The sequence below is a fragment of the Ammospiza nelsoni genome, chromosome 5, assembly GCF_027579445.1.
Source record: "Ammospiza nelsoni isolate bAmmNel1 chromosome 5, bAmmNel1.pri, whole genome shotgun sequence".
Classification (NCBI taxonomy): Eukaryota; Metazoa; Chordata; class Aves; order Passeriformes; family Passerellidae; genus Ammospiza; species Ammospiza nelsoni.
Genome location: NC_080637.1, coordinates 1,370,041 through 1,382,050, shown reverse-complemented (window position 1 = coordinate 1,382,050; position 12,010 = coordinate 1,370,041). Strand labels below are relative to the sequence as shown.

General features: G+C 57.7%; 1 protein-coding gene across 1 annotated transcript in view; it reads left to right on the top strand.

Moving 5' to 3' along the window:
- Window positions 1–12,010, top strand: part of TASOR2 (transcription activation suppressor family member 2) — a 36,801-nt gene that overhangs the window by 22,350 nt on the left and 2,441 nt on the right. The window contains exons 15-20 of the mRNA XM_059471736.1: window positions 1,770–2,595; window positions 4,184–4,757; window positions 6,679–8,809; window positions 9,407–10,425; window positions 11,266–11,391; window positions 11,793–11,946. Of these exons, the coding sequence (XP_059327719.1) occupies window positions 1,770–2,595; window positions 4,184–4,757; window positions 6,679–8,809; window positions 9,407–10,425; window positions 11,266–11,391; window positions 11,793–11,946 (4,830 nt within the window). The remainder of the gene's footprint in view (window positions 1–1,769; window positions 2,596–4,183; window positions 4,758–6,678; window positions 8,810–9,406; window positions 10,426–11,265; window positions 11,392–11,792; window positions 11,947–12,010) is intronic.

The window sequence follows — 12,010 nt, the reverse complement described above, 5'->3', positions numbered from 1 at the left end:
AGGGAAAATGTCAAATATTGGAGAGAAATTCTGGGATGGAATTCCCAGAGAATCCTCCTGGATCCCTGGGAGTCCAAGGCCACTGGGAGAGTGGGGTTGGAATGGGATGATTCTTAAATTCCCTTCCAGCATTCCATGATCCAACATTGCTCGTTGCCTTTAGGGTGCATCCAGCATCTCTCCCATGGGATGGCTCCTGCTAAACCCCAAAAATCCCCCAAAAAAACAGATTGGCTGTAAAAGAACCCAAATTTTGTGTCTCAATAATAGGATGAGCCATGGGGTTGGGATGGGATGATCCTTGAATTCCCTTCCAGTATTCCATGATCCAACATTACCTCATTGCCTTTGGAGATCCCAGAGTGCATCCAGCATCTCTCCACGGGATGGCTCCTGCTAAATCCCAAAAAATCCCAGAAATCCCCAAAAAAGCCAGTTTGGCTGTAAAAAAACCCAATTTTGTGTCTCACTCAGTAATGAGATGAGCCATGGTGTTGGAATGGGATGATCCTTCAATTCCCTTCCAATATTCCATGATCCAGCATTCCATGATCCAACATTCCCTCCTTTGGAGCCATCCCAGAGTGCATCCAACATCTTTCCCATGGAATGGATCCTGCTAAATTCCAAAAAAATCCCCAAATCCTCCGAGTTTGGCTGTAAAAAAACCCCAGTTTTGTGTCTCACTCGATAATGGGACAAGCCATGAGGTTGGGATGGGATGATCCTTCAATTCCCTTCCAGCATTCCATGAGCCAGCATTCCCCCATTTCCTCTGGAGCACCCAGAGTGCCTCCAGCATCTCTCCCATGGGATGGCTCCTGCTCCTGAAAAACCCAAAAAACCCCCAAAACCAGCCAGTTTGGCTGTAAAAAAAAAACCATTTTTTTGTCTCACTCGATAATGGGATGAGCCATGGGGTTGGAATGGGATGATCCTTAAATTCCCTTCCAGCATTCCATGATCCAACATTCCATGATCCAGCATTGCTCGTTGCCTTTAGGGTGCATCCAGCATCTCTCCATGGGATGGCTCCTGCTAAACCCCAGAAAATCCCAAAATCCCACAAAAAGCCAATTTGGCTGTAAAAGAAAACCAATTTTGTGTCTCACTCAATAATGGGATGAGCCATGGGGTTGGAATGGGATGATCCTTAAATTCCCTTCCAATATTCCATGATCCAACATTCCCTTGTTACCTTTGGAGCACCCAGAGTGCATCCAGCATCTCTCCACAGGATGGCTCCTGCTAAATCCCAAAAAACCCCCCAAAAATCCCAAAAAAACACAGTTTGGCTGTAAAAAACCCCCAATTTTGTGTCTCAATAATGAGATGAGCCACGGGATTGGAATGGGATCATCCTTAAATTCCCTTCCAGCATTCCATGACCCAACATTCCCTCCCAGAGCTCATCCAGCATCCCTCCCATGGAATGGCTCCTGCTAAACCCCAAAAAAAACCCCAAAATAAAAAAAAAGCCAATTCAGCTGTAAAACCCCCAGTTTTGTGTCTCACTTGGTAATGACATGAGCCATGGGATGATCCTTAAATTCCCTTCCAGCATTCCATGATCCAACATTCCCTTGTTACCTTTGGAGCACCCAGAGCGCATCCAGCGTCTCTCCATGGGATGGCTCCTGCTAAACCCCAAAAAATCCCAAAAAAAGCCAGTTTGTCTGTACAAGACCCCCAATCCAAAAATGGATTCTTTCCCTTTCTAAATGGATTTTTTCCCCTTTTCTAAATGTTTTTTTCCCTGTTCCCCCCAGAGCGGAAGGAGCAGCCCTCGGAGCTCCCCGGCGAAGCCCCATCCCAACCGCTGGGAGCAGAAATCCCAGGGAATGTTCATCCCATGGCAATTCCCAGCGCTGCCTTTGCCCTGCCGGGGGACAACAGCGACTCCCACGCCCTGAACCTGCTGGCTGACCTGGCCCTGGGCTCCTGCATTCCTGCCTTTATTCCCAAGGATTCTGGGGTGGTCCCGGTGGAATGCGGGGATTCCTCGGAGCAGCAGAGCCCCTCGGACCCCAAATCCCTGCGCGCGGCCTCCGACCACAAATACCACAGGGCAGACAGGCAGGGCAAGAAACCCACCTGCAGCAAGGTGTCCCAGAGCCAGGCACTCCCTGAGCCAGCAGATCCCAGCCCGCTGGCCTCTCCTCCCAGGGAGAAATCCTCTGCAATTGTCAGCAGGAGCAGCGCCGTGTTCCAGGTGTTCCCTCCCCGGCCGGCCCCGCCAGCCTGCGAGCTGAACTCACACTCCATCATCTCGGCCGAGCACTCCTACGCCTCCCCCATGCCCGAGGATCCCAAAGCACCCCCAGATCCCAAAGGGAATCGCCCCAGGAGTGCCCCAGCTGCTCCCCTGGTTGGGAAGGTGCTGCCGTTCCGGCACCAGCAGAGCAGCGCCGCCGAGCCCGCCCGCAGCCAGAGCTGTCCCAGGAGAAAGGAGGAGTTCTCCAAGAGCCACACGGTGAACCTGTGTGGGAGCTCCATGAAGGTCACCTGCCGCTGGGAGGAGGAATATCTGTTCCACCTGGACAGCAGGTACACCAACGATTCCCTGGAGAAAACTGTCATCCGGGCCCTGCATGGGTAAGTCAGCTTGGGGATGGGGTGGAGGACTTTGGGGATGGGGTGGAGGACTTTGGGGATGGGGTGGAGGACTTTGGGGATGGGGTGGAGGACTTTGGGGATGGGGTTTCTGTGCTTTCAGCCCTCTGTGTGCCATATTTGAGGGGTTTGTTCCCTGTGTTGCCGTGGTTTTCTTGGGAAAAGGGGTTTGGGGATGGTGCTGAGGGGAAAAGTGGGTGTGACCCAGCCTGGTGTGCTGGACCCAAAATTCCTCCCCATGCTGGGGTGATCCCATGGTGTGGGCAGCAGGAAAAGGGGAAATTGGGGAATTCTGGCCCTCCCAGGTGGGACCTCATCTGCAGAGCTACCCCAGCCCTGGGGACACAGCAGCAGCACCTGGAGAGAGTCCAGAGGAATCCATGGAGCTGCTGCAGGGCTGGAGCCAGGCTGGGAGAGCTGGGAATGTTCCCTGGAGCAGGGAAGGCTCCAGGGAGAGCTCCCAGCACATTGCAGGGCCTGCAGGGGCTCCAGCAGAGCTGCAGAGGGACTGGGGACAAGGCCTGCAGGGACAGCACACAGGGAATGGCTCCCACTGCCAGAGGGCAGCCATGGGTGGCATCTTGGCAATGAGGAATTCCTGCCTGGGCTGGCATTGCCACAGCAGCTGGGGCTGCCCCTGATCCCTGCAGTGCCCAAGGCCAGGCTGGACACTGGGGCTGGAGCAGCCTGGGACAGGGGGAGGTGTCCCTGCCATGGCAGGGGTGGCACTGGGTGATCTCTGAGATCCCTTTCCACCCAAACCATTCCAGGATTCTGCAATTCCCGTGGCTCTGCAGCCGGAATTGCTCCCTAAAGCCACGAGCCCATCCCTCCTTTAGAGCTCAGATTTCCTCAATTTTTATTTTTTCCTACAAAAAGCTGGAATCTGCTTCAAGCAGTGTGTGCCCCTCTGCCTTGGGGTGAGCCCTGCAGGGAGCCAGGGATGAACTCCAGGGGTGAATTTCAGGGATGAAACCTCAGGGATAGATTCTCAGGGATGAACTCCAGGAATGAATTTTAGGGTTGAATTCTCAGGGATGGATTCTCAGAGATGAATTCCCAGGGATGGATTTCCAGGGATAAATTTCAGGAATGAATTCTCAGGGATGAGCTCCAGGAATGAATTTTAGGGATGAATTTTAGGGATGAATTTCTGGGATGAATTTCCGGGATGAATTTCCCAGGATGAACTCCAGGGATGAACTCCAGGGATGAATTCCCAAGGATGAACTCCAGGGATGAATTTCAGGGATGAACTCCAGGAATGAATTTTGGGGATGAATTTCAGGGATGAACTCCAGGAATGAATTTTGGGGATGAATTTCAGGGATGAACTCCAGGAATGAGTTTTAGGGATGAATTATCAGGGATGGATTTCCAGAGATAAATTTCAGGGATGCATTCCCAGGGATGAACTCCAGGGATGAATTTTAGGGATAAACTCCAGGGATGAATTGTCAGGGAGGAATTCTCAGGGACGGATTCCCAAGGATGAGCTCCATGGATGAATCCCCTGGAGCAGAACAGGGAGGATGAGGATGGTTCAGACTCTCTCTGCTTCCCTCGCCAGGCCCTGGGATCCCGATCTCCCCGACGATGTGGAGGGGATGAAGCTGATCCTGCACATGTGGGTGGCCCTGTTCTACAGGAAGCCCAGCAAGCTCCTGAGCAGCTCCAGGAAGGTGGTGGAGCACAGCAACCCCAGCAAATTCGTCTCCATCAGCAGCTCCGGCGGCTTCCTGGAGCTCAGCGACGACAGCCAGGACTGCTTTGGCTTCGAGACGTGCCCTGCAGACTCGGGCTGGGACCCTGACCAGACTCCCAGCAGCTCCCTGGACCCCGGCCCCCCGTGCCAGGGCGCCCCCCAGCCCCAGCGGAGCCCCGTGGGTTCCCGGACGGACACGGACGGAGCCGCTGGAGCCGTGGACAGCACCGTGTCCTCCTCCTCGGGGGAGCTGCCCTGCGGGGACGAGGAGGAGGAGGAGCAGGAGCCTTCCTCCACCAGCTGTCCCGAGAGCCTTTCCCTGCAGGAGGAGCATTCCAGGGAAACGCTGGGTGTGGAGCCCGAGGGCGTTCCCGCGGAGAGCGCCCGCGATGTCTCCAGTGTCACTGCGAGTGTCACCGATGCGAGTGGCACCAACGCGGTGAGTGCGGCCTGGGGGGCTCCAGGGAATGTTTGCTCTTAAAAGAACAGGAGTTTCCTCTTAAAAGATGTTTCTTTTAGAAGAGCAGGATTTTCTCCTTAAAGGAGCAGAATTTCCTCTTTAAAAGAGCAGGATTTTCCTCCTAAAAGAACAGGATTTGCCTCTTGGAAGAGCAGGAGTTTCCTCTTAAAAGAGCAGGATGTTCCTCTTAGAAGAGCAGGATTTCCCTTTAAAGGAGCAGAATTTCCTCTTTAAAAGAGCAGAATTTTCCTCCTAAAAGAACAGAATGTTCCTCCTAAAAGAGCAGGATTTTCCTCCTGGAAGAGCAGGAGTTTCCTCTTAAAGGAGCAGAATTTCCTCTTTAAAAGAGCAGGAGTTTCCTCTTAGAAGAGCAAGGTGTCCCTTTTAGAGGAGCAGGATTTTCCTCCTAAAAGAACAGGATGTTCCTATTAGAGGAGCGGATTTTCCTCCTGGAAGAGCAGGAGTTTCCTCCTAAAGGAGCAGGATTTTCCTCTTAGAAGAGCAGGAATTTCCTCTTAAAGGAGCAGGATTTTCCTCTTCAAAAGAGCAGGATGTTCCTTTTAGAAGAGCCGGAGTTTCTCCTTAAAGGAGCAGAATTTCCTCTTAAAAGAACAGGATGTTCCTCTTAAAGAAGCAGGATTTTCCTCTTGGAAGAGCAGGAATTTCCTCTTAAAAGAGCAGGATTTTCCTCCTAAAAGAACAGGATATTCCACCTAAAAGAGCAAGGTGTTCCTTTTAGAGAAGCAGGAGTTTCCTCCTAAAAGAACAGGATGTTCCTCTTAGAGGAGCAGGAGTTTCCTCTTAAAGGAGCAGAATGTCCTCTTTAAAAGAGCAGGAGTTTCCTCTTAAAAGAGCGGGATGTTCATCCTAAAAGAGCAGGATGTTCCTCTTAGAAGAGCAGAATTTTTCCTTTAAAGGAGCAGAATTTCCTCTTTGAAAGAGCAGGATATTCCTCTTAGAGAAGCAGGATTTTGCTCTTAGAAGAGCAGGATTTTCCTCTGAAAGGAGCAGAATTTCCTCTTTAAAAGAACAGAATGTTCCTCCTAAAAGAGCAAGAATTTCCTCTTTAAAAGAGCAGAATTTTCCTCCTAAAAGAACAGGATTTACCTCTTAAAAGAACAGGATGTTCCTCCTAAAAGAGCAGGATTCTCCTCCTAAAAGACTGGATGTTCCTTTTAGAGGAGCAGCATTTCCCTCTTAGAAGAGCAGGATTTTCCCCTTAAAGGAGTAGAATTTTCCTCTTTAAAAGAGCAAGATTTTCCTCTTAAAATAACAGAATTTTCCTCTAGAGCAGAATTTTCTTCTTAGAAGAGCAGGATTTTCCAGAGGAGTGGAGCAGCTGTGCTTGTGGGCAACCCAGGGAAGCAGGGATGCTCTCCAAAGGGGAGGAATCCCAGACTAAAGTAATTAAAGTGTCGAGCTCAGTGCCTGTTCCTGATTTAAATTTCGAGTTTGTGTCCTCAGCTGAGGGATCAGGGCAGCCCCAGCATCCCAGAGCAGAGTTCCAAATCCAGCACAGCCATTCCCACGTGGATTTGGAGAGCTGGGATTTGTTGGCTCAGGGGTTTTCCCCCACACAGGTGCCAGTGCAGTGCTTTGCATCACTTCCCTCATCCCTCCGGTGAGATCCATGAAAATTCCATTCTGGATAAAGCTTGAAATTCATTTTTACACTTTCTCCAGCCTGCACATGGTCAGGAGTGGAGGTTCTTGGGGTAAACATAAAATGTGGGGATCTGCTGAGGTATTTCCAAGCCTCAATTCTCGAACTTTGAAATTTGAACAGAGCGGCAGCTTCCGTAAGGCTGGAACTGTTTTCCATGAAGGAAAAAATATTCCAGTGGGGTTTTTTTCCTATGAGGAATGTTTATTTCTTGTTAACCTGTGGCTTGTGTTCCAGGAGGAGCCAGCCAAGGAGGAGCTGCCGGATGCCAGGATCTCCCCCAGCCCTCCCGAGGATCTCGGCTGTCCCTGCAAATCCCCGGATTCTCCGAGCACGGAAAACCCCGGGAGCCAAACCCCGAACTCCAGCACAGCTCCATGGACAGAGCCCCCCAGTGCACCTCAGGAGAACGGGGAGCAGGAAAAGCAGCAGGAAGAGCAGCGGGAGGCAGGCCCAGGGAGCGGCCCCGGCCCTCCCGAGGATGAGGAGGGAGCGGGAGGCTCCGGGCGTTCCCTGGAAGGTGGGGATGGCGCTGATGATCCGCAGCCTGCAGGTGATTCCCTGCCCTTGGAAGCAGCTCCTGGAAGTGCAGAGCCTGGGGGAGCCCCTGAGGAAGGGGAGCAATGCCAGGAGCCCTTGGAGCACTCAGAAAAGGAGGAGAGGGAGGAGGAGGAGGAGGAGGAGGAGAAGAAGGAGAATGAGGAGTTGGAGGATGAAGGCTCCTTCACGGGCCCCGTGGGTTTGGTGCTGTCGGAGAGCAGCGATGCCGAGATGGAATGTGAGCAGAATCCAGGGAATTCGGCGTCTCCAGAGCAGTTTGGTGTTCCTGAGCAGGACCCCGTGCCCAGCCCCGCCTCCCTGGCACCCCCCTGCCCCGACAGATCCTCCCCAGCGCCCTCAGGTGGGGCTGGGGCTGTCCCTGGGGGATTTCCTGAGGAGGTGCCACCAAACCAGGGGCAGCTCCCGGATCCCTGGGACGCTCTGGGCACGCCGGGGTCGGAGCCAAACGGGGCTGGAGTGGCCGAGGTGGGGTCACCCCACAGTGAGAGCAGCGGGGAGCTGGCAGTGCCCCCTGTGCCCAGCCCTGTGCGCGGGGCACAGCCCGACAGCGTCACAGACAGCCCGGGGCCTGCTGGAGCCACGCCTGGCTCCGAGGGCACAGACCGGGATCCGGCGCCCTCTGGAGAGCCCTGGGAGCCGGCCCGGAGCCCGGGATCCCCCTGCAGGCCCGGAGTGAGCCTGGCCCTGTCCCCCGACACCAGCTCCGTGTGCCCGGCCTCTCCCAGTGCATCCACGGATCCGTGGGGTGCCCCAGAGCATCGGCCCATGGGGAGCCTCCAGTCACCGTCCCCGGGCAGCCCGGGGCAGCGGGGCGGGGGTGACGCCGACCCCAACCCCGATTCCCTGGGTGCTGACGAGTCAAACCAGGGTGGGAACGGGGTTTTGGTGGAGGAACGGCTGGGGAGCCCCTCTGGCAATGGCATGGTGGAGCTGGATGATCCCGTGGGGGCAGGAGATGGCCGGGACTCCCCCTTTGAGTGCACAGACATAGGAGATGAGTGCAGAGCTGAGGAGAGCAGGGATGTGTTCCCTGGGATGGAGAATTCCCCTGGGAGTGACACCACGAACACGGAGATGGCAGAGACCCCTCCCCACCATCACCTGCTGGAACCAGAGCCCTCCTCCTCCATCAGGGAGGCCATCTCAGCCATGCAGGAGCTCCCCAGGCAGCAGCAGAGCTTCCCAAACATCCAGGGGGACTCAGCTCCCGCTTCTCCTGCCGCCGGAGTCTCCAGTGCCGGCGTTTCCCCCGTGCCGGGCCGGCGGGAGTCGGTGCTGTGCCGCCTCTGGAAGCCGGGCCGGGAAGGAGGAGCCGTGCAGGTCAGCCTGGCTGCCTGGAGCCTGCACGGCTCCTTCCATCCCAGCTGTTCCCAAGAGCTGCTGGAGTCCCCAGCTCCCTGCTCACCTGTGGCAGCGTCAGCGGAACCAGGATCTGCTCCTCCTTCTCCGTGTGACCCATGGGACGATCCGGAGCCTGCGGAGCCGGGCTCACCCCTGCCTGAGGCGCTGCCTGGGATGCTCCCTCCCACTCCAGACAGTGCACGGTGGGCTGGGAGACACAGCAGCCATGGAAGCCCCAGGAACTATGGCAGCCCCAGGAACAGCCCCAGGAGCCATGGGAACCCCAGGAACCATGGGAGCCCCAGGAACAGCCCCCGGAGCCATGGCAGCCCCAAGAGCAGCCCTGGGAGCAGCCCCAGGAACCATGGGAGTCCCAGGAACCATGGCAGCCCCAGGAGCAGCCCCAGGAGCAGCCCCAGGATCCATGACAGCCCTGGGAGCTATGGGAGCCTCAGGAACCATGGGAGTCCCAGGAGCAGCCCCAGGATCCATGACAGCCCTGGGAGCAGCCCCAGGAGCTGTGGCAGCCTTGGGAACCATGGCAGCCCCAGGAGCTATGGTAGCCCCAGAAGCTGTGGTAGCCCTGGTAGCCCCAGGAACCATGGTAGCCCCATGAGCTGTGGCAGCCCCAGGAGCCATGGCAGCCCCACAAGTTGTGGTAGCCCCAGAAGCTGTCGTAGCCCTGGTAGCTCCAGGGGCCATGGTAGCCCCGGCAGCTATGGTAGCCCCAGGAGCTGTGGCAGCCCCCGGAGCTGTGGTAGCCCTGGTAGCCCCCGGAGCCCGGCAGGGGATGCTGGAGGGAGCCCCAGGGAGGAGGAGCCCTTCCTGCCCGAGGAGCCCTTCCTGCCCGAGGAGCTGGAAGGGGGCAGCATTGCCAGCCCTGCCCCTTTCCCAGCCCGGGAGTGTCCCCTGTGCCAGCCCTGGGATGAGTGTGAGCATCACCCCGAGGGATCCCAGGGGTTCCCTGATCCCGACTGTGCTGGCACTGAGGTGGGACAGGGGGAAATTCCCGCTTCTCCCATCCCGTGGGACGAGCCCAGGGATCCCTCTGGAGAACACCCAGAGTTCAGTGATGCCGAGGATATTTTGGATGTGCTCCCAAGGGAAGAGCAGCTGCCAAGCCAAGACACCCACGAGGGCTTGGCCTTTGAGGATCCATTGGAGAATTCCTTTGGTGACTCAGACCAGGAATATTTGGAGGGGAATTCTCGCTCCCCTCTTCCGAGCAGGAGCTCCTGCATCGTGAGATCCGTGGATGCTGCAGGAGCAAGGACTACCTGGGACAGCTCCTCCAGGAGCTCCGAGCCCACGGAGGATCCCGGGGAGGGCTGGCACTGGGACATTCCCAGGGATTCCGGGGGCGTCGTGGTCACCAGGCAGTGCCAGGACAGGGTGGCACATTTGCAGCTGCCCCGGAGGCGCAGCCGCCGAGCCCGCGAGTCCCACCTGGCCCGGTCTCTGCTGGGGACGTGGCGGGGCCTGCAGGAAATCACCCAGCACACTTTGGACATGGAGTGCCTCCGCTTCCACTATAAGCTAAAAGAAATCCTAAGGGACGGCAAACCGCCCTTTTCTACCTCCAGAAGCCTCTTCCCGACGGCCTTCCCTCCCCGCGTGCCGCTGTCCCCGCGCAGCAGGAGCCCCCTGCGGGTGACAATCCCGCCCTCGGACGGGTGGCCCCGCTCCCGCAGGGACCCTCGGGCCGCCGGGAGGGGCCGTGCCCGGGCGCGGAGCCGGGAGCGCGGGGCCGCGCTGCGCCTGGCCCGGCTGCGGCACCGGCGCGGCCCGGAGCCCCGCGGGGACGGGGACGGGAACGGGGCCGGGGACGTGGCCGGCATCCTGCGGGAGTTCTCCGAGTTCCAGAGGCTGCTGCTGGCCGGGAGCGCCGCCCGGGGGCAGGGGGAGCCCGGGGGCGCCCGGCCGGGGCTGGCCCGGCCCCGCAGGCCGGCGGAGCTCCGGGGAATGGTGGCGGAGCTGTGCGGGGCCCTGCGCTGCCACCTGCGCCGCGTGGCCGCCGGCCGGCAGCCCGGGATGTTCTACCTGCTGGAGAGCGGCCAGGAGCCCTTCTTCGACAGGGCCAAGGTGGGAGCTGCTCGGGGAGCGGGGTGGATCGGGGTGGGTTGGGGTGGATGTGGGTCAATCAGGATGGATTGGGATGGATGAGGAGGGATTGGGATGGATCAGGATAGATTGGGGTGGATTGGGATGTATGGAGATGGATTGGGGTAGATGGGGATGGATTGGAATGGATCAGGAGGGATGGGGATGGATCAGGATGGATTGGGATGGATGGAATGGATCAGGATTGATGGAATGGATTGGGATGGATGGAATGGATCGGAATGGATCAGGATGGATCAGGATGGATGGAATGGATCGGGATGGATGGAATGGATCAGGATGGATGGAATGGATCAGGATGGATGGAATGGATCAGGATGGGCAGCTCCAGGACAGAGCTGAGGGTGGCAGGAGCAGGGAAGCCTGGGCAGCCTGACAGGGATGGTTTGGGCGCCAGGAGCCACCTTGGCTCCCAGTGCCAGGAGTTGCAATCACAGGCACAGGAGCCTTGGGATTGAGTCACTGCAGAATCATGGAATGCTTTGGGTGGGAAGGGACCTCAAAGATCATCCGACCTCCCACCATCCCACGGTGCTCTGCCTGGCCTTGGACACTGCAGGGATCAGGGGCAGCCCCGGCTGCTCTGGCAATGCCAGCCCAGCCAGGAATTCCTTCCCAATATCCCACCTAAATCTGCTCTGGTTTAGTCTGAAGTCCCACCACCCCCCAGCACTGCCAAGGCCCCCATGTCCCCAAGTGCCCCATCCCTGTGCCTTTCCCATCCCTGCAGGGCTGGGGGCTCCCATTCCCCCGTGTCCCCAGGGGAACGCTCCCCACCAGGCTGCCCTGTGTGTGTTGCAGGCCCTGCTGGAGGCACGGGGCTTTGTGAGCACGGAGCCCCTGAGCTTCTGCAGCGCCCGGCGCGGGGACAGCGAGCGGCTGCTGGTCATCGTCAGGAACCAGGACATCGCCTCCCACATCCACACGGTGAGCCTGGAGCCCTGCTCCTCCTCAGCACGGGGATTCCATCCCAGCATTCAGTAAAAACTGGGAGCGGCCCAGCTCAGAGCAGTGGGGCTGGGTTTCCCTGGTCCAGCCTCACCCTGGCTCAGGGAATGTTTGATCTGCATCCAGCTGGGTTGGGATGTGGGGACAGGAATGGTGGGATGGGATGGGATGGGATGGGATGGGATGGGATGGGATGGGATGGGATGGGATGGGATGGGATGGGATGGGATGGGATGGGATGGGGTGGGGTGGGATGGGATGGGGTGGGATGGGATGGGCTCACTGGGCTGGGCTATGCTGGGATGGGATGGGCTGGACTGGACAGGGTTCTCTGGGCTCCCTGGGCTGGAGCTGTTCCCAAATCCCCGTTCCTGGAGCAGGTGCCGTGCCTGCTGGAGCTGAAGCGCTGTCCCAGCGTGGTGTTTGCCGGCGTGGACGAGCCCGAGGAGGTGACAGGTGACACATTCCAGGAGCTCTTCCAGGCCGGAGGGTTCGTGGTGTCCGACGAGGAGCTGCTGGAAAGGGTGACCCTGGGTGAGTCCCACTGACACATCCCAAACCTTCCCCTTGCTTCTGGTTCCAGGGGGGATTCCTGCCC